General features: G+C 43.5%; 1 protein-coding gene across 1 annotated transcript; it reads left to right on the top strand.

Moving 5' to 3' along the window:
* Positions 1-959: 959 nt before the first annotated feature.
* UBE2U (ubiquitin conjugating enzyme E2 U) lies at positions 960-17037 on the top strand. The gene is made up of 10 exons (XM_088522478.1): positions 960-1025; positions 1373-1454; positions 1863-1955; positions 4767-4864; positions 5715-5841; positions 7042-7123; positions 10066-10154; positions 11254-11329; positions 14598-14710; positions 16901-17037. Exons 1-10 carry the CDS (start codon positions 960-962, stop codon positions 17035-17037), a joined length of 963 nt encoding a protein of 320 aa, XP_088378604.1.
* The last annotated feature ends 3107 nt before the right edge of the window (positions 17038-20144 follow it).

Raw genomic sequence — 20144 nt, 5'->3', positions numbered from 1 at the left:
TATTGCTGAGGTAATATAAAATTATTAAAAACAGAGAGAGAGACAATATTGTGACTGCACATCAAAAGCTCTTTAAGACAAAGGAGGGAAAATTGACTCAAAACTGGAGTTATTAGAAGCATCTGTGGTGTCTGTTGTTTTCTCTCTGACAGCGCAACACATTGTGGTGTCTCTTGCAAACCTGGTACCGCCTCCATTTATTGATTTGTACCCTAAAAACCTCTTTTTCTGCTCTGGCAGAGGGGTACAGTGACACTTGGGTGAAGGATTTGACCTAAGGGACAACCAGGAGATCCTTTTCCAGTCATAAGAAGGAAACATCACGTTATTTTTCTGCTCACTTTCAGGAATTTAAAACAAAGCAGAAATATGTTAGATTCTGAAGAAGCACCTGCATTTATCAACCGCCGCGGGTACGTGGAGTACAGCGTGTGTTTATACAGGTGGGCACGCGTATTTATACACACTCCCGTGTTTTCAGCCCTCATCCCCATAGTTTAAAAAGACACAATAACATTTTGAAACAGTAAGAACCAGGATAACATCCATTTCCAGTCACCTGCAGTATAAACATTTAAGCCTGTTTATGTGGGTGAATTCAAAACTGCAGGGAACTTTTACAGTGCGCCTATAGAAGCACTGCTAGGCCGTGTGGGGGAGCCAAATGACAAGCAGAATACCTCATTCTTCAAAAGGGGGAAATACATATATTATATATATCTGAATATATATATATATTAGTGTATATATATATATATATATATATATTATTTTTTTCCCGAGAAAAAAATCCTCCCAAAGAGAAGCGCCGCGGGGCGCTGTTACGCACTGAGCAGGTGGACAAAATGGCGGCCCGGGGCGGTTGCTAAGCGACGCGCGGGCCGGGCTTGACCGGGCTGGGCCAAGTCGGGCCGGGCCGGACCGGACCGGGGAGGCTGGTGGATGTCGCCGCTATCGCCATGTGCTGCCGGGCCCGGCGGCTGCTGGCACGGGAGTACCGGGAGTACCGAGCCGCCCGCCTCTTCGTGAGTAGCGGCCGCGCGCGGGGCGCCTCGGCGGGGCGGCGCCCCTGACATGGCGGCGGCGCCCGGCCCGGCCCGGCCCGGCCCAAAACCCGGCCCTCTTCCCAACTCCCTCCCTGCAGTAAACTGCGGTAGCACGTCCAGCAGAAACTTGGTTTTCCTCATCTGGGACTGTTGCTAAGTTCAGTGAGGGTTTGTCCTGACTCTAAGTGACTTCTGGGCACCAAAAATCCTGGAAAGCTTCAGAGAATTAATCCAGAGATTTTCTCCCCCTTATATTTTCTCCTTCTCCCTTTTTTAAGGCAGATACATAAATAAAGGCTGAGTTTTATCTCCTTTTTTCACTGCAGGGCATTTTTGCTAGGCCCCTACAGGACAGTGTGCTGGAATGGGTAGCCGAAGTCCAAGGCCTCAAGGATTCGCTTTGGGAAGGTCTGTTATGCACCTAAAGGCCAAGTGTTTGCAGTAGCATTTGCAACTTACAGGTTTATTTGTGTTGTTTCTTCCTGTAGGATTTGTTAAAAAAGTATTTAGGCAGATCTGAGAGTGCAGTAGCACTCAGTTGATGTTTTTGTATTAGTTACCACTAAAAGCACGCTAGTTTTAAGTACAAAGTCTTTAATACACAGCCTATGACATCTGGTCTCCAAGCAAATGCTTTTGGTCTTTCTATTTAATGTGTCGTTATTGAGGCTGCGGTTCTCCTGGAGGACTGAGAATGCTGTATGCAACTGGACCTAAGCGAGCCAGGAGTAAAGAAAACAAAGCTGCTCCCATGTAAACCTGGTGCTCAATAAGTGCAATGCAGGATTTTAAAGTTCATGTTCTTCTCTGTGACAGGGGCTGTGCTTCAGCTGTCACTGACATACAGTGAAAATTACAACGATGTCCCTCCAACTGTTAGGTTCAACACTATTCCCTTCCATCCCAATGGTAAGAGCTTATGGGAAAATAACTGACTAGTGATTGATGTGTTCAGATGTTTTGGAAGTGTTTAACTTGATATTTCAGTTCCTTTAGTGTTTCTTTAGTAAGCAGGAATGGATTCGTATTGTCCGAAGAAAGACAATCTAGTTCTTCAAGCATAGGGTTTTTGCATGTGTCTAGATCTTTGCATGTTCAGGTCACTCCCTGAAATGGACCCATTTCATCTCTCTGACTGAGGGACCATGCCCATGACCTGCTGATTCCGTGTGCTTTGGTTTAGCAGTAATTTTCCACAGTGCACAACAAGGGTTTGGAGCTGTCCAGATAATGGGGTGGGAAAGAGAAGGAGCTGAGACAGTCATCTCCCTCTCGTAGCACCAGGATCTATAGAGGAGATAACAACATTCTCCTACCATTTGCTAATAGCACTTATTCCTAAAGCTAGATGTCTGTGGTGTCATAAATCTGAGAGAGCTTATTACTTTTGCATATGGCATTTTTTTCAGTGGAAATTCCCAGGGAAGTTGTGCATGAAAAGCTTCTCTAAAAGCACACTATTTCATATTATTTAGGATGCAAATGCACTCACTCAGAATCATAGTTTGTCCACACTGAGTCACTTTTACCTTACTGCAGTGCAGACATTACCCAGATACCAGAGCATTTGCCGCCTCTCTGCACTTTTTAAGACTAAACATGCAATGTTCTGAGCAGAAATCCTCTCCTTCCTGGCAGGACCAATCAGGGCTGCCTGGGTCTGGGCACCAGCTCAAACGAGCACAGTTTGCTCTAATTCCTCCTGTGTCACACCATGTTTCGTTTGGCCTTCTCCTGCAGAAGCAGTGCAGGAGGACAACTGCTGAGCAGTGTGGACAAAATTTACTGTCAACTGTGAACTGTCACCTACTGTCAACGTGGTTTCCTATATGTATAGGCAGCTACTTTGCTAGATGGCTGTGGATGTCTTGGAAAATAGCAATGCTGGTGCCCTAAGGATATTGCTAGAGGAAGAGAAGGGCACTGAACATGACTCCATACAGTGGTGCAGACTGCTGGAAGGAGAGAGGGAGACAGAGCCATAACAACCCTGTGGAAGATCATATTCTTGGAGGTCTTCAAGGGGATGTAGATATCTGTGTATTCGCATTTCCAAGGAGGTCAAATTCAGGCAAACTTATCTTTGGAGTGTTAAAAAAGCCACAAATTACAGATGATCCTGGACACTAGACTGCAAAAGCAGGGAACAGTACCAGAAATGGAATGCTTTCTTTTCCAAAATAGATTTGCATATTATCCTGAAAGAGAGCTGTAGGGTTTTATGTTTGTTTGTTTTTCCAAAGACAATTGGAATCAAATCGTTCAGACGCAGGATTAAATAAAATCAATTTTGAATGTGAGCACAGGTTAGTTTATGCCAAAAAGTCTCAAATCCTAAGGAAGTTAACATTCCTAAATAGCCATGAAGATTGCACAAGAAGCCATAAATCTGGCATTTCCTAATTTTTGAGTGCTCGACTCTGCAGTATAAATAATACTCCTTTCAAACATTGCTTTTTAGGCAATTTCTTTTAAAATACTTTGCAGCATAGTTTATGTATTTATTTTCTTATCTGGTAGTTAGGCTCAATCCTGAAAATATGCAGACTGTACGGAGCAGGGTGCAGTCTCAGCACAGCTACAGCTTTGTATCTGCAGCAAAGCTGCTGCTGTGCATGGTGCAAATGCCACGTTGTTCCACATGGGTGTGCGAAGAGGAATCGTGTGCGTTTCCTCCCTGCTTCTGCTGTTGCAGCAGCTGGCAGAGATGTGGGGAGCGCCTGCCCTGCGTGTTGTGTCCCATGTTGCTGACTCCAAAGCAGTTGCTTTTATTCACTGCTGGCTGCCTCCCTTCTGCTTGTTCAGCTCCCTAAGTGCAATTCAAAGGCATTTGGAGAAGGTGGCAAGTGCGAGCTGAGGGTGGTGTTCCTGGTTTGATCCTTTAGTGGTTCAGAGCATTTAGCTGTACTAATCACAGATCTCCAGCAGGCAGCCCTTCTGGCCAGGCCCTGGCTAATTCAACCCAAAGCAGTCAGGCCTGAACAGCTCTTTGCTGGGGGAAGAGGAGGACAGTTTGCCAGCTCTTGGTCTTGTCTGACCTCCCGATGGGGCAGTTTTGCTCACTAACCTGGCAAAAACCACCTGCATAAGCAGGAAGGAAAGTTTGTACAAAGAGAAAATGTTTTTCAGTAATTCTGCCAGTACAAGGGGGACGATGGAATGAGATGGCCATAAATAGGGAGGGAGGGAAGCAAGGCTCAGCTCACTTGTGCAGCTCTGCCCTCCTGCAGTGGGTCAGCTTGCTATGGCACTGGCCATAGAGTCACACTGGAGGTTCTTAAAAAATTGGAAAGAACAGGGGAAATGGAGGGAGATAACAGTGATGAATCAGCTCACTAGCGCTGCCTGATTTCTCTCTGGGTTTAGCACGCAGGACCTGCTGCAGACACTTAATTCATTTGATCAGTGCAGCTGCAATCAAAACTTAGAGGGCTGAACTAAGCAGAGTGGTTGGAGTTGCTGAGCTGTTGCTCTGACCTGGCTATTAGATGTCCAAAAGTCCTGAACAACTGTAGAAATTTTAAGTCTCTGCCAGGACATTTTTTTCTGTGAAGAAAATGGAACATGTATAGGGAAATCAGGATTGTAAGCCTGTAGGTAGGTTTTGAGGGATTTAGAAATATAAGATCTGCAAATTATACAATAAAATGCAAATTCCCTTAGTATAGAGTACCAGGATCTTGAAGTTGCCCAATATATGAATGTTTTCCCTTCCTGCAGTGGATCAGTACTCTGGAAGGCCATGTATAGACTTCCTTGACAACCCTGAGGAGTGGAAAGAAAAGTTAACAATAAGCAACATTTTACTTGCTATTCAGGTAAGGAAAAAGATACTGTTTTACATGACTTTTATATATATACACGTTGTGAATTTAAAAATACAAACTCCTACCTGATCTTAGAGCTTAAGCAAACATAATCTGTGAGCTGCGCTTTACAGACAGGAATCATTTTTTTTCACTTCCGCATTTGTTCATCAGTTGTTCACTGGGAATCACCTTAACACTTACGAAGACAAGTGATGAAGTGAATGATTATTATTGGAGTTGTGACCATTTTTTTAGATATTTATTCCTTTAATCTTTAGGAATTATGCTCTTCTGTCTTGTGTAAGTTACTGCTCAAGGGGTGTGCACCCACCCAGTTCTCTGCACTTCAGAAAGATGTTTTAAAGATGCTGATAACTTTACCTCTAAATTTCATGTTTCAAATTTATTCCCCCCCCCCCTTTTTTTTTGCTTGCACATTTGTTTTATGAAGACAAAAATGAATGTAGCTTTTCTCATGGAGCAGTTTTTGCCCTTCTTCAATTCTAGCCTCACTGATCATCACTTACATAACCTTAGACAATACTACACTGATACTATGCTCTCACAGCTGAAGATTTCCCCCTGGTGTGTGCATGGTTTTGCTGCTCAGCTTTGTAATTGATTATGAGTAAAACAAATGACAAAGTCATGTATCATTTGTGGTTGTCTGTCGGAAGTTATGTAGAAATGAAGGGAAAATTTAGAGATTTTTAATATTAACAGTAAAATACTATAATTGTTTCAGCCCTAAAGCAACCAGTTGAACACAATAGGGTTATGTAATTTTACCAATTAAGTATGAAAACAGGGTGTCCATGGCTTGTGTTTGAGAGACTTATGTGTGTGCGTATGTCTTTAGGTGATGCTTTCAAACCCAGTAACAGAAAATGCAGTGAATGCAGAAGCAGCAGAAATGCTGACAAACGATATGCCTCTTTATAGGCAAATGGTTATGCAGTGTGTTAGAAATAGCCTGCATCCTGAAGGTAACATTGTCTATTTTTTATTATTATTCATAAATAAGGAGTAAGAATTTTTAAACTCTTTAAATGGTTCTGAAATGTCTTAGAGCAGTAAATTTGAGTGATGTTTTAATTTAAATTAACACAAAGCTGAGTTTTGAAAGCAGCTATGTGGCCTGAATTCAGGTAACTGATCTTATAAATGATGTAGCGATGAATGAGATCCAGTGAAATTAATGTGTTCTGGCGAATGCAGTTGAGATAAAACAGCGAGACAGGAAGTGCTGATATTTTTTCTATGACACACCAGCTGGTTTCTCTACCCTCCAGTCTAAGCATAGTACAGCCACTCAACAAATATTGGCTTTATTTCAAGGAAACAAACAGCAAACAAAACTCCATCCATTCAAGCCGTCTAATGAAAGCAGACAGAAACCCCCATTCAAGTCTCTTCCCTTTCTCCCTGCCCAGCCATTTCTGGAATGGAGGAAAAAACCTTCTCTACTGAAGGAAAGTCCCCAGAAGTCCTCCACTTCCAGAGGACCCATTTTTGCCATTGCTTTTGGTCTGGCCCTTAGTGAATGCTAGCAGGGAATGCTGTTTCTCAGCACAGTGGGGCAAACTCTTCTCTGGGGTTTTTAAGGGATGTTTGTGTCCTGCTTGCAGCACCTGGGCTGACCGAGCTCAGTGATTCTGGTTTACAGGGATCAGTTGGCAGAATGCCTTTAGACTCGAGCTCGTGGCTGTCTTCTCTCAGCTTGCTTAGTAAGTGCCAGCAGGGAGAAGCTGGGGGCAGATGTGGATCCTGTACTTGGTTCTTCTATGCAACAAATCAGAGGCTTTAGCTCATTCCAGTGACAAAAAGTGTCTGGATCCTGGTGATAATGGAAAAGCCCCTGTTAGCCTCAAAGCAGCAAAGCTCTGCTTTCATAATTAACTTCATAATGACCTTGTGGGCCAGGTGCCTCTTCATGTTCCTTCATTTCTCATATTCTTTTAACATACTGATGGGGTGAGAAGCATTGAATGCAAAGGAAAATCGAACTCCGTATTGCTGTTTAAGTACATATATAGCCATTTTTTACCTACATGACTGTAAAGACAGAGAAGGAGGGTCAGTTTCTTTGTTGCAAACTCAGCATAGCTTCCACTGAACTGATTCCGTTCACACTAGGTAGGATCAAGATGACCAATTTTGTTAAATGGGTCTGTTTTTCTTTGCAGAACTTCCTCATACTGAGAAAGATCATGTTTCTTCTTTGAAGTTTTACCAGCCAACTGAAGGATCTTCTGTCGACTTTGCTAGGTAACAAATTACTATGAGTATGTTGATTTCACTGTCACTGTTTCAGAAAAAGCACCATAAATCCAGGATGTTTTGGATCTGTATCCTAAAGACAGCAGTTATTTTTGTTTTCCTGTTAGTGAATATTCTCAATTATTTAATTTCCTTTGGAGACATTTGGCAAGCAATTTCCTTCCTAGCTACTGCCAGTAACTCTTGTTCCTAAATGAAACGAGTTCATTGCCTATAAGAGCATAAGAAATTTGTCATTGTTGGGCCAAGTGATATTTTTATTTGACTAATCAATGCAGGCAATGCATATTTTAAGATAATTTGTTGTATTATTAGATGGCATAGGGAAACCAATGAATTTATATTTAAAAAAAAAAAACTAGGTCATTTTTATGATGTATTTCTTTTTGTACTTCCAGGGTTGTATAGGGAATCACGGTTGAAATGTTTCCGAAGTTAACTTTCAGACTAACACATGGAGCCAGATTCTTTTCTCTCAGTTCAGTTGCTTTCGCCTCCTTCCAGAATTGGGCAGTACTTGGCCTGCTGACAGTTTTCTTAAGGACAAGAAGTTCTCAGCCCCTGTAATACTAGTGCAGTGGATCCTGAACTCCTCCTATTTACAGAGCCTGCTAATAGGGATGTGCCTGAGACAGTAAGGGTCGAATCTTGGTTCTGTTGAAGTTAAATTCTGATCGTTTTGGTGGATTGCCTTGCTGATTTTTTTTTGTTCATGAATGTCAGTAGGTACATAATCACAGTGATTAAAAACCTTGATCAAATAGCCTCTGTTTTTCCTCTAAGTATTACTTATCTAGTCTTGCCTTCCGTTCTCACACACAACTTCCACTGTTTTCATTGCAAGTTTTAAGTGTGGGATGGAAGGGAATGGAGATCCATAATGGAATTGTTTCCTTTTATGGACACAGCTTTAAATATTGCTAAAAGCCAAAGGCCTCTAGCAAGAAGCTTTTGACATTTTACAGGTCTACAATGGCAAGGGAGGTTGGAAGGATATCAAAGAGACAAAAATAATGTTCATCACTGAGCTCAAGAGCCCATGTTTTTTCATAACTAGTGTCTTCCTCTCACTTTCATTGTTACTTCCTGAAAGATAATAGAGAGTAGAAGAATCACAGGGGATTTGTAATTCAGACAGTGATTCCATCTCCTTGTTTTGTTATGTATAAAATTACATCGGCCTGATATGTTTTGTATACAATTTAATCCCCCTCCCAATCAGTTATTTTTGTAGAAACAGGAGTAATAAGAATGAGATAACGCAGAGCTTTCGGAGGGCGCCAAGGCAGGCGGTGCTGGCCGGCCGCAAGCAGCAGACCAGAGTCTTGTGCGAGTTCGCCAGGTTTTTGGCGGAGGCCAGTAAAGGGGACACAATTTTTAATTTTCCAATTGCCCATAAAAAAAAAAAATCTTGCCAAAGAAATCTGCAGTGTTCCGAGTTGTTTAAAGATGTTGCAAGATGGTGTTTAGTAAAGTGGACAGTGCTGGCTTTCAGTGCCCTTGACAGCTATTAACTGTGCGGGGATGGGGCCACAGCGTTCATCCAGAGCCACTGAGGCAGGAGAAATTTCCCGTATTTCCAGTGCTTTCATGGCACAGTGATTGTGGGACAGCTGAGCCTCAGGAGCTTCTTTCTTGCCCTGCTCCGGGGTACACACACATTTAGCCAAAAATCTGAAGTCGGGGTAGAATTCTGTAAACCCCATGGGGCAGAGGTGCGAGCAGGGGTTAGGACTTGTTTAGCAGACAGGCGTTGCAGGGGATGGGAAGAGGGGAGGGCTGCCTTCCCTCCGTGCTGGCCAGCAGGCCCTTGGCACCGGGCTAGCTCTTCTGCAAATCGTGTCCTCCCACAAACGTGTTCGGCAGCTGCCCTGGCTGAGCACCCACCCCACAAGGGTGGCAGCTCCGCTGCTTTGCCCTGGCCTGCAGGAGCTCCCAGCAGGATCCTGTGGATAGCCCTCCGGCCCCGGGGGGAACAGCATGTGCAGCTGGGAGGGAAAAGACTGAAGTTGGAACAAGCTGCTGGATCAGCTCCGCTTTCTTGGGAGGCTCTCTGATTAAGAGGGAAGTTCCATGGGATCATCTTAAACCTCTCTCAGATGTCTGTGGTCCTGCCGTAACCTCAGCACTGGTGCCTGCCTGACCTTACAATGTCCCGGTGCAGGAAGCCAACCTAAAAGAAAGTGATACCTTTTTCTTAGCTTTCTGATGGCTTCCCGCTCCGTTCACAGCAGGATCAGGTGAACCTTGGGGAGGGATAGGAATGTTTGGACAAAAGCACAGGAGAGGGTGAGCTCAGGGCAGCACCGACCCAGGCTCTTAAGCTGTCATGAAACTGAAGATTGCTTTACCTTCCTTAGGCTGTGGTTTCTCTCACATGGCTTAGTAAAAGACAAAGTAGGTATAGTGTGTAACTGAGGTGGAACAAGGCCGAGCAGCAACGTGATGGACCATAAAGGAATCATGTTTAGGTGGCTACTTTGCTTCATTTGTTTTGAATATTTGCACAGTAACTGTGAAACTAAGACAGAAAACTCATGCAAAAAAAATACCAAGTGGATTTTACAAAACTTTTCCCAATGGGAAAAAAAAACCCTCCCCTTAAGATTTGCTAATCATTAATTTTAAATAGAATTTTATTTGCCTTGGAGTAGAAGGGAAGGGAAGGACAAAATATGAAAACATCTTTGTTTCTGGCAGTGGTAACAAGCAGATGTATCAGTTTCTCATGGAAGTACCTCTTCCTGGGTTTGTTGGAGCTTTGTGCACCTATTTTATTCTGTCACTTCTCAGCCATTAATACTGTGACCGTTTTAAATCCACTTAATTCGTTCTGTTCTTCTGTGAAAGCTGTACACAAATGTCTCTGTTAACTAACAAATTCTATAATTGTCACAAACTCCTCCCTTGTTCTGTATTTATGTTTTCAGAGGGATTAAGAGAATTTCGTTTGAAGATTACCACAGGACATGGTCTAAAATAGCTACATCAAAAGCAAGAGATCACTTTAAAGACTCATGTAAGACGATCCGCCTGTTTTAGCAAAATTGAACATAATGGACTCAATGCAGCCCTTCCGCCGGATGTGTTACGCAGTGGTGTGAGGATTCTGACTGTATTCAGGCTGTCCCTGCAAGCCTCAGACCTCAGCTGCCCAGAATTCACAGCCAGGTTCCATGCTGATGTCAACTCACGTGTGTCAGGACAGCCAAGGGAGTTCACGGCTCCCAGAGCTCAGCCTTTATTCTGTGATTTGAGGTCTGGCAGCGTGCTGGTGTTGTAAGAACCCAGGGCACAGGGATGGCCCTTGCCTCAAAGGCCCCCCTGTCCCTTCTGGCTGGTGAAGGTGGTGGGAATCTGAGTTTGATTTGGGTAGCAAGGTGGTGACGAGTCATTAAGGACAAGTGTTAAACTATCTTGAGATGATGATGTGACTCTGCTGCGGTCTCTGAGGAGATCTGGTGAGCAGGCAACGTTCTGCTGGAATTTGCTCTATCTAAATCACTGACCAAACTGTATAATTGATAATGTTTTACCAGGGTATACGTGGGTTATATTATTACCCTACTGCATGCAAAACAAGTGGTGCAGCACCTGAGCTAAGGAGCACAGGCTGTTGTAGCCTGCACAGAGCCAGCACAGGTGACTCGGAGCCTGTGGAATAGGTTTTTGGCAGCTCAAATAATCCATTTGCAGGCAGGGGGGCCTCACTGTGCTCAGTGCATGTGTGCAGGGTGGCCTCCCCTTAAGGGGAGCGGGTGAGTTCAGTGCCAGCCACTGCTGGGAAGTGACTGGGCCATTTTGATGGGAGCTGCCGCCTGTGGAAGTGAGGAAGTGCTGCATGGAATCTGTATTTAATAGCAGTACTCAGCTGTGAGGTGGGTAGGTCCTGCTCCAGCCTCACGGGAATTCATAGCAAAATCCATAGTGACTTGCAATGCAGTAAAATGTTTATAACAAAATATAATATAAGGGGGATTTTATTATGAGCAGTGCAGATATCAGCAGGACTTAGGTTTGCAATAGTTTTAGATAATATTTAGATAATAATAATAGTAATTTCATGGTTAATATGTACTTCTCTGTAAATGTTATTTTCTATAATTACGTCCTTTTAGTTATTGCAGATCCCGAATTCATAGGGAACTGGAAGGCAAAAAATGAGAAAGGAACTGCAGACTCAGATGAGGATACGTAAGTTAAAATTGCTGCACGTTTACATGGAGATTGTTGCAAATACAGTGGCAATATGTGAGGGTGATGATATTTTCAGATTCTGGGTGTTTGTCCCTGTGGGTCCTTAAGTTATAGCAGTTCTCATCTTATTTTAAACTTTCCCTGGTAAACCGAGTTATCCCGTGCGAGTTGCCTGCTCTGGGGCAGGTTGAGAGGGAAGGAGATGCTGTCACCAGGAGGATACCGTCTACCCTGGCAGGTTTATTAGAGCACTCCTCTAAAAGGAGACCTTCCCTCCAAATGCTGCTTGATTTACTGGAACAAATTTCTCCTTGGTGTAACTGAACGAAATCATTAAAATTGCTGACACTTAAGGTTAGCTGAAGCTGTGATCAAGGTTCTTAAAATTTTACTCTCTTGAGCTTTCCTGTGGTTTAGTTTGTGGGGAAAAAAGTAGTGAAATTACGAGGCCAGGAGGCTGCCTCACGTCTCATAAGTAACTGGAATTTTCTTATGTTTTATTTCTTCTTGTGGTAACTCCTGTAACAGGTCAAAATTGCCTTCTCACTTTGAATCTCATTTGTCTTCAACATCAATTAGAAAGAAAAGGACTGCTTCATTGAATCTGAAGGACAGCAAGTCCTGAATTCAAATTAGGAGGGAGTTTTTCTTTCACAAGAACCCTCTAGAATATAGGGTTAATTATCCTTTGACACAGCTTCCTTGGTTTATTTCCCTTAACAGAACTCCTTTGTTTTATAAGTTTGATAATTGTTTCATCATGTAGCGGCCCTGCAGCCTGCAAGAGCGCCGAAAACGCTTCAGATGTCCTGTTCTGTGCATGTAGCTGAGGCAACCTGGAGCTGTTGCAGGATGGTGTCTTCATCTCCAACTGTAGCGATTTTTTTTTCACGTTAAATTCTTAAGAAATGGAGAGGAAATTGCAAAGGTGACTTTCTGATTTTGAGGGGGCGATGTGCTCTGGGCACATCTCAGTGCCGCCTGGTGGCAGCAGATAATGTGTGTTTGACAGCCTGCTCCTTGCCTTTGAACTGCTGGGTTTGATTGATCAAAGACAGGTCCAAACATTCAGCCGCAGGTTCAAACACAGGGTTGCCTCTCATTTTATATATTTTTTTTCTCCCTCAATTGCAAACAGCTCACAAAACATGCTTGTTTTTTAAAGCTTGCAGTCTGTTCTTAACTTCTGGCATGGGATTAGAGAGGAAAGAGGCCAAAAATTTGCTGACATAAGTGCAGTGAAAGAAATCTTAATTTCAGTTATATAATAAGGCAAATGTTCATGCTTAAATATACTTTGGTGAAATTGAATCTCTAAATTCAATTGCTCCTATAAAAGAGAAGTGAAATACAGCTTGTTCTGTGTAATACGTTGTTAACATCACAGCGAGCAGTTTGCCCCTGTTGTGTTTTTACATGTTTGCTAATTACAGTGGCACTGAGTCAGTTTCTGCTTCGTTAAGTCAGCGTAAGCCTTCAGGGGCCAGTGATTTGTCCCGGCCTAACGAGCAGTTTGGTTCACATCCTCCTTGGGAAGGACTGGGTATTGGCACAGAAATAATGGTGAAACACAGGGAAGTGTGAAGGTGCAGTGCATGAAGATGTGATTATAACATAATGGACTTGAAGAAGCGTAGGGCGAGGAGCATTGCGGATCTTGAAGCAGCGCTCAAGCAGTTACGGTAGAGACTGCAGGTTCGTTTTCTGATGGTGAAGACAGAGGGAAAAGCAGGATAAAACCACAGCAGATCTCCAGGATGCTTCTGAGCAAGCGGAGAAGAGCTGGCCCTGGGCACGTCCCTGCTGCAGCGGCTCGGGTTTTGCCAGCCTCATCCCAAGGTAGCGGCGGGAGCGGGAGCTCCCACTGCCATCCCAGCCGCTGCTTCCCGGGAGCTCCGTGGCTGCTCACAGCACCTGGGAAATCCACAGAACAAGAATGTGCACGGCAGGAATGCGCTCGGATCTGTTTGATTGTTTTCACTGTCCCTGTCTCATAGACCAGGCATTCCCAGCACGTGGTTTGTCTGCCTTTTTCTATCTAAAAAACCACTGCTGCTAGGATAAGGTGGTAAGGAATTTGTATATATTTTTTGCCAAGCTACTTAAAAACAGAAGTCCTGGAATTTCATGGCATGCTAAAAGCTCGTGTGCCATCTTGTGGCTGGAAGGAGAATGCAATGAGCAGATTTTCTCTTATGATGACTATTTGTTTTTGTTTCGTTAGAGATAACTTAAACATCTGCTTAACAGCAGCGTATTTAGGAACCATTTTTCCCACTTTATATAATTCACATATGTTCTTGAATGTGTGAACTTAAAAATGTCCTGTAAAAACGACAGGTATTAGACAAGCTATTAAGTTGGCCTATATTTTAAAGGATGTTATTCTCTGATTTTTTTGTTTTTCTTTTTTGACACTGTATTTTGACACTGCAGCAGAGAAGGGACGAGAAGTCGAATAATAGCAATTCACTGAAGGGGAGTGAAAATGGAGGACACAAGCTATTTTTCAGAATTGTATTTAATCCCTCTTTTGTACTGTTCCATCCCTAGTACAGCACTGCTTTTCAGGCTCAAACTCTTTGCCCAACAAATTAAAAAGAGAAGGCAAGATTGTTTTATTTGTTAAAGCTGAAAGGGATGTGACAAGCCTAAGGATCATATCGTGTGATAGTAAAAAAGTTGTTTGTACAGATGTTATTAGTGTCACCTCATCTTTCTGCCGTGTTAAGATATGAGCAGTATAGTTCAGTTTTCTATGTTTTATCTTAGTTACTTTTTATTTTTCTCTTCTTTTGAAAAATAGAGGCTGTTATGTAAGTCTATTTATATATATTTTTTAAAATGTTAAGTCCATTTCATACCCAGGCCCAGTCCTAAAAGGTATGCAGCAGTCTAGCAGAGAGCCAGCAAAGCTCCTGCTGAATAATTATCTTCAAAACTGACATCTCTGCAGTTAATTTCCATTAACTTTAGTCTGACCTAATAGTGCTTGTACAGCCACTTGTGTGACTAGTGCTGTGTCAAAACGTGTGTGTGTGTGTGTCCCTCAAGTCTGGTTCACAGGCAAAATCAAAAGCCCATCCCATTTCTTCAGAAAACTCCTGCTTGACTCCACATCCTAATGCTTTTTGTAAGTGCTTGTTGAACTGAACCACAGCTCAAGTAGCTGTGTGGGGTTTTATATCAAATTTTCTTAGGCAAATGTGTCCTAAATTGATTTCATTCATCAAGTTCCTTTTTTTTTTTTTTCTTTTGCTTACAGATGCACTGCTGTCGTCTCTCAGCTCCTCAGAAAGCAAGGGCATGAGACAACAGGAGGACTGCCTGGCACGAGCAAAACTGAGCCAGAAAACTACCAGCTTTGCCAGTCTCCAGGTAAAGAGTCAGTTCCACATAAATTAATCATTCCTGTGAATATATATAATATAATGCGATTTCTCCCCCTCTTTCTTTCACTAGCATAAATCTGCCACAACTTCATTGTAATTTAATGCTGTCCTGAGTCTTGGGTCAGGAATTGTAATCATGTCATTTGTGGATTTAACTGTGATTCCATCCAGGGGAAAAAAATATGTTGGAAATGGCAGGTAGAAGCACACTTTAGGGAAGAAAATCAGTGTCGCTGTAAATACACATCTAGATCACCAGCATTTTAGTGATGGTTACGGATTATTTCTGTGACATTGTCTATTCAGAAGGGTAAATGTTAGCGATATATGAACTTCTCTTCAGTGAGAACTGACTAGGAGCCTGCACTAAACCTCACAGCAGATTATGTTTTGGCTAGGACTCATAAGTATTTTTAAAAACCAAACAGAGCAGCTGTAGAGTTGGTATGTAGAGGAATTGTTGAAATACAGCTGTTCCCTATTGATTTTAAATATTCATTACTTCAGGGGAGCACTGTTAATGGCTCTCCTCCAGTTACCACTGTATGCTGAGAAGGAGTCTTCATAGTGTTGCAGATGTCTCACCTTGCCCCAGTATTTTTTCCAAGCTAACACTCTTGAAATTGGTGTGACATCAGACCATCAGAGGCCCCCAAAATACTGCATTAGATGAGATTGTTTCAAATGACTCAATGTCTAAATATATTTTAAAAGTAGAGTATTGGGACCAGCTTTTCCTGCGATGAGCTTCTCTTATCACTGAGCCTGTACACAATAACAGGAAAATCTTCTGTTTTTTTGCCAACACCAAGCAGGTGGGAGGCATGTGGGATGTCTGTGATGCTGAGCAAAGGAGCCTTCCTAGCACTGCTCCCCACGCAGCAGAGCAGAGCTGGGGTGTATCAGCTGCTGCAATCTGAGGGCTTCAGTAGCCACAACAGAACTGCTGACTCAACCCCATCCTTGGCCTGCTTTGGTTTCAAAGAGCTGCAGCCAGTTGTTGCGTGAAGAGCTCCTGAAATGTCAAGTTTTTGACTGCAGAGACAGAAGAAAAGAAATATTTTTCCAAGATTCTGCGCAACAAATCACTGCAGATTGAACCTTTCAAGCTTAGGAACAGAAGGGGCAGGACTTGAAGTTGTCTGTACAGCAGACAGGGGAAGCTGTTTATTGGGAACACATGACTGGGGAGTGAACTCTGTAGTTTGGTTACTCTGTCTTACAGTTGCATTTTTCCTTGCAAGCCTAAGTGTTTCCTTACAAAGACACTGCTTGGGAAAAAAAAAAAAAAAAGAGGTGACGCATTGAAACAGACATTTTTGTGTGTACCTTAAAGCAAAATGCTTTACAAATACTTCATAAGAGCATTGACCATTGTTGAACAACCTAAGAGAGTTCAGGTGCATATTTTGCATGTGAAAAATATAAATTTCCTAAGCTGCTCTTATCTTTTTTTATTCTTTTTAAGAACAGCATACAAAGCAAGGGCTTGGTGGTTTGGAGCACTGTGATTTTCTAGCATTCAAAGTATATGACATCACTAACTGCCTGCAAATTAGTCAGAAAAAAAATGTTTTAAAATAGCACCATATTTCTCAATAAATCTGTTCCTTGTTTGTCTTAGGGGCATATGGGCTTACTTAACTGACAAAAACAAATTATAATACTGTTAACATAGCAGAGTCCTAGAGCTATAAAAGAGCAAATGGGAATCCTGCTGACAGAATCATTAATATTGATAATGATGGGAGTGGTAGAGAGGTTATTTCACTCATTCAGAACAGAACTTCGTGATGTTCAAGCTCTGAGACAGAAACTCTTATTTGGCAGGTTAAAAAGCAGTTGTCCAGAATAATTTGGAAGAATATGTGTAGTTCTAGCCTAAATCGATTAGTGGCCAGATTTCAGGCAGAACTGTCAACAACAGATGAAAAATATAGTTTTATTACATTATTCTGCAAGTTGTTGCACAAATACTTGCTATTTATAGTGTGTGTCAATCCCCATGTTCTGTGGGTGTTCCCAGCAAATAGTTTCTTGTATTATGACAAATACAGATCTGCATTTAAACTAAAAAATATGATTTGGCCCGTTTTGGAAGCCTCCTTTCTGCTTGATCTGCTGTCCTGACTTTTCTTCAGTCATCATTAATCTTCTCTCCTGTTTCAAAACACAGATGTGCCTGACCTCCCATCGGAAAGGGGAAGAGTGGATGAAGATGGACGTGACAACCAGGAAGAGCTATGGGAGAAGGAAGTTGACAATCTAGTAGCTTGGACTAACACTCTGTCTAACAGTGGATTAGAGGATTAAATCGGAAGAATTATATACACAGATAAGCAAGTACTGTACTATTTTTTAAACAGTCTGAGGATTTTTATATCCCTCTATCAGGCAAATCTTTAGTTGTAACTCGTTCTTCTTGTCGTGGTGCTTTTGGCTTGGGTTGATGAGTAGGGATGGAGCTAGAGTCTGTTTTGCCCATGCAAGCATGGCATTTGACCAGCATTTGTGCCTCCCTAGTGTACTCGGTGATGTGTTGCTGTGTAATTCTTTGGATCTTACTACCTAAATAGCTTGCTATTTTTAGGTGTTCAGCCTCTATAGGGCCTAGAGCCATGACAAGGTATAGCTACGACTATGGAGAAGTATCTAGATTTGACTGCGCAGCAGAAAATATCTGTTGAGTGAGAAGATACTACTGCTTATGTCAGATAGTGGGTGTGCTCAGAATCTAAATCCAACAGTGCTATTTTTTAAATCCCACCTTAGATCAGATCCTGTGTTCTCCTGGATAATGAGACAGTGTTAACTTACATTACTGGCTACGAAATGGGTGGATGTGACATTTTTCCTGAAAGAGCTGTTCACTCTTCCTGGCTTATCCACTTTAGCCATCATTAGGTAGCTCACAGGTGTGTTGAGATGCATAAAAAGGGGCAAATGACACATAGATAGACAGGATGATAACGATTCGTATAGCTTGGATCCAGACTCAGGTTTCGAGAGCTAGCCAGGTAGAGTGCAGAATCGCATCGGCAGGAGGTCTTTGAGATTACAAAAGAAACAGGTTTTTACAGTCTTCAAGTTCACTGCCTTTTTACCACATCTGCACGCTGCCTAAGGAGAGATGTAAGCACATTTTCATACTTGCACACTGTGTCCCAGGGAGAAAGAAACATGGGACTGAAGTACAACAGTGAAAGAGAAAAGAGATAAAAAGATCTGAATGCCAGAGCTCTGAAAGCTGTACGGCAGCTGACACAGGCAGGTAGCTGTCACGGAGCAAGCGTGATGCACGTGTGCTTCTGTGTGGCCTGGTGGGATCTTCCACCTGATGAGGGTGCTAGCTTGGGTTGTGGGAAAGCCACATGAAAGTGCTTCCTAACAGCAGGTATCCTCAGATTTTATGAATCATCTACCTCAGCTTTCCACTCGTAGGAGTAATCTTTTCTTCAGGATGCTCCTGAAAGAATAGATCTATTGAAAACTGTGAGGCACCTGTGTGCTGCAGGGCTTGCAAAAGAGCCACGACTGAAGCAGGGGGAATCTGTCACCTATCCACAGCTGTGCTGCTGTGACATGGCCATGGACAAGTCACTTTGTCCAATACTTACTTCCCCTTGGCCTGTGTTGTCTACAAGAGTAGTAAGTTCTTGAGAACAAGGACAGTTTCTGTGATGTGCTTAAATGTTCATAACCAGTCCAGTCGTCTCTGAAAACACTGTGCTATTTCTAAAGGAAAGCAGAACATTTGGAATTTCCTTTCCAAAGAAAACCCTCATATTAGCCTTGTAATACATGAGGATTTGTTAAGTCTTGTGTGTTTTGTGTATATGTGCGTGTTTACCTCTGTTGAAACCTGTTGCTTAATTTGATCGAGGAATGTAACTAGGAGTTGTGTAAAAAGGCACAAAGATTCATCATGCATAGACTTAAACATTTGTATCTGGCAAATTAATAAACTTTCATGGTCCAGAAGCACTACTGGAGTCAGCAGGCACAAAGTGGGTCTGAGCTGGTGCCAGCCCTGCCAAGCTGGTGTCTGAAGGGCAGGATGGTGTCTGTGCCACGTCCTCGCGAGTGTCTTTGGGGAAGCTGATAGCAGCCTTGATTGCAAGGGGTGTATAACGGGGGAAGCCATAGCTTGTGTTTCAGTCTGTAGATGCAGATGATACCGCTTTAATCCTGTTGAACATGCGTGGAAAATGTTTCCTGCTGCAGATGCCTCATGTCTTTTCTGATGGAAATGGAGCTCCAGATTTGCCTGCACACAGAGTGAATGGGACCCCGCGCTGCAGACCTTTAAATTTCACACCTCTTTATGAGCTCTCATCTGTGACCTTGCTCAGTAGAACATCCCGCAGGCAGAGCGTGGCGCACACAGCGCGTCTGCTCCGTGGCATAGCGGCTGCATTCAAGCAAACGTTGTTCCGTCGTATTTTGTTTTTGTTTTTATTTTAAAATCAAGAAGAGCTAACCGAGCGCAGGTGCCGCAGGGCCGTGTCTCTGGTTACTTGCTGTGCTTTCACAGGGGCGAGCGATGTCCCCGAAGGCCCTCGTCGCCAGCGCTGCGGCCGGACGAGCCCCTTGTCCTCTAGATGGCAGCTGCCCCCCGCTTCCGAAACGCCTCGCTCCAACCGCAGTGCCAGAAGGTACAGCCTGTCTACAGCTGCCTGTAAAAGCCCTTTGGCTTTTCCATAGGCAATGTATTCTCTTGTGGGAGGGTGTTTAATGCAGCACAGTCGGAAGATCCATCAAACGCGCAGCTTTCCTGCTGCCTGCATCGCTGCTGAAGGAATGGGGCTGGCGCGGGTCCCCTTGGGCCAGGCTGTGCCCTGTGCTCACCCAGGCTCTAGGAGGGAGATGCTGCCCGCTGCCCTCCCGTGCAAGCCTGGAACGTGGTGCAGCCCCTGGGAGAGGGCCGGGTTGCGGAGCCGCAGCGGGAGACCTCGGCTCCCCACGCTGCAGCCGTGTCCTGCCGCGCAGATGTGCGCCTGGGTGGCACTGCTTCACATGCATGGGTAGAATTAAGCACAGAAGTAGTGCAGAGCCTGTGTGCTGTCCTGTGTGCTGTCCTGTGTGCTGTCCTCCTTCTGCAGAGCACATCCCAGTGCTGGGAGCAGACGCGCTCACCCGGGCAAAGCGGAAGGCCTTGGTCTCCTCTCTGCTCTACTTTCCGTGGGATGCACTAAAAGCCTCAGTAATAGTCCCCTAACACTCCTCAGCAGATCAGCAAGCTTGCATGCAGAGCACATGCTCTGTGTAAGTGTATCCCAAAGACATCATATTCAGGGTAGGCTGAAAAGTAGTTTCAGAAGGGTACTAAACCCTTCAGAAGGGTTTAGTAAGTGCAGGAGCTCAATCTCATAGCAAGAGTCAAAAAGTCAGTAAATATTTTGTTACCCCTGGTAGCAACA

Source organism: Tinamus guttatus, unplaced genomic scaffold (genome assembly GCF_059628265.1).
Source record: "Tinamus guttatus ecotype Peru unplaced genomic scaffold, ASM5962826v1 Tinamus_guttatus_pri_ptg000153l, whole genome shotgun sequence".
NCBI classification, from domain to species: domain Eukaryota; kingdom Metazoa; phylum Chordata; class Aves; order Tinamiformes; family Tinamidae; genus Tinamus; species Tinamus guttatus.
This window is presented reverse-complemented; position numbering and strand designations above follow the sequence as displayed.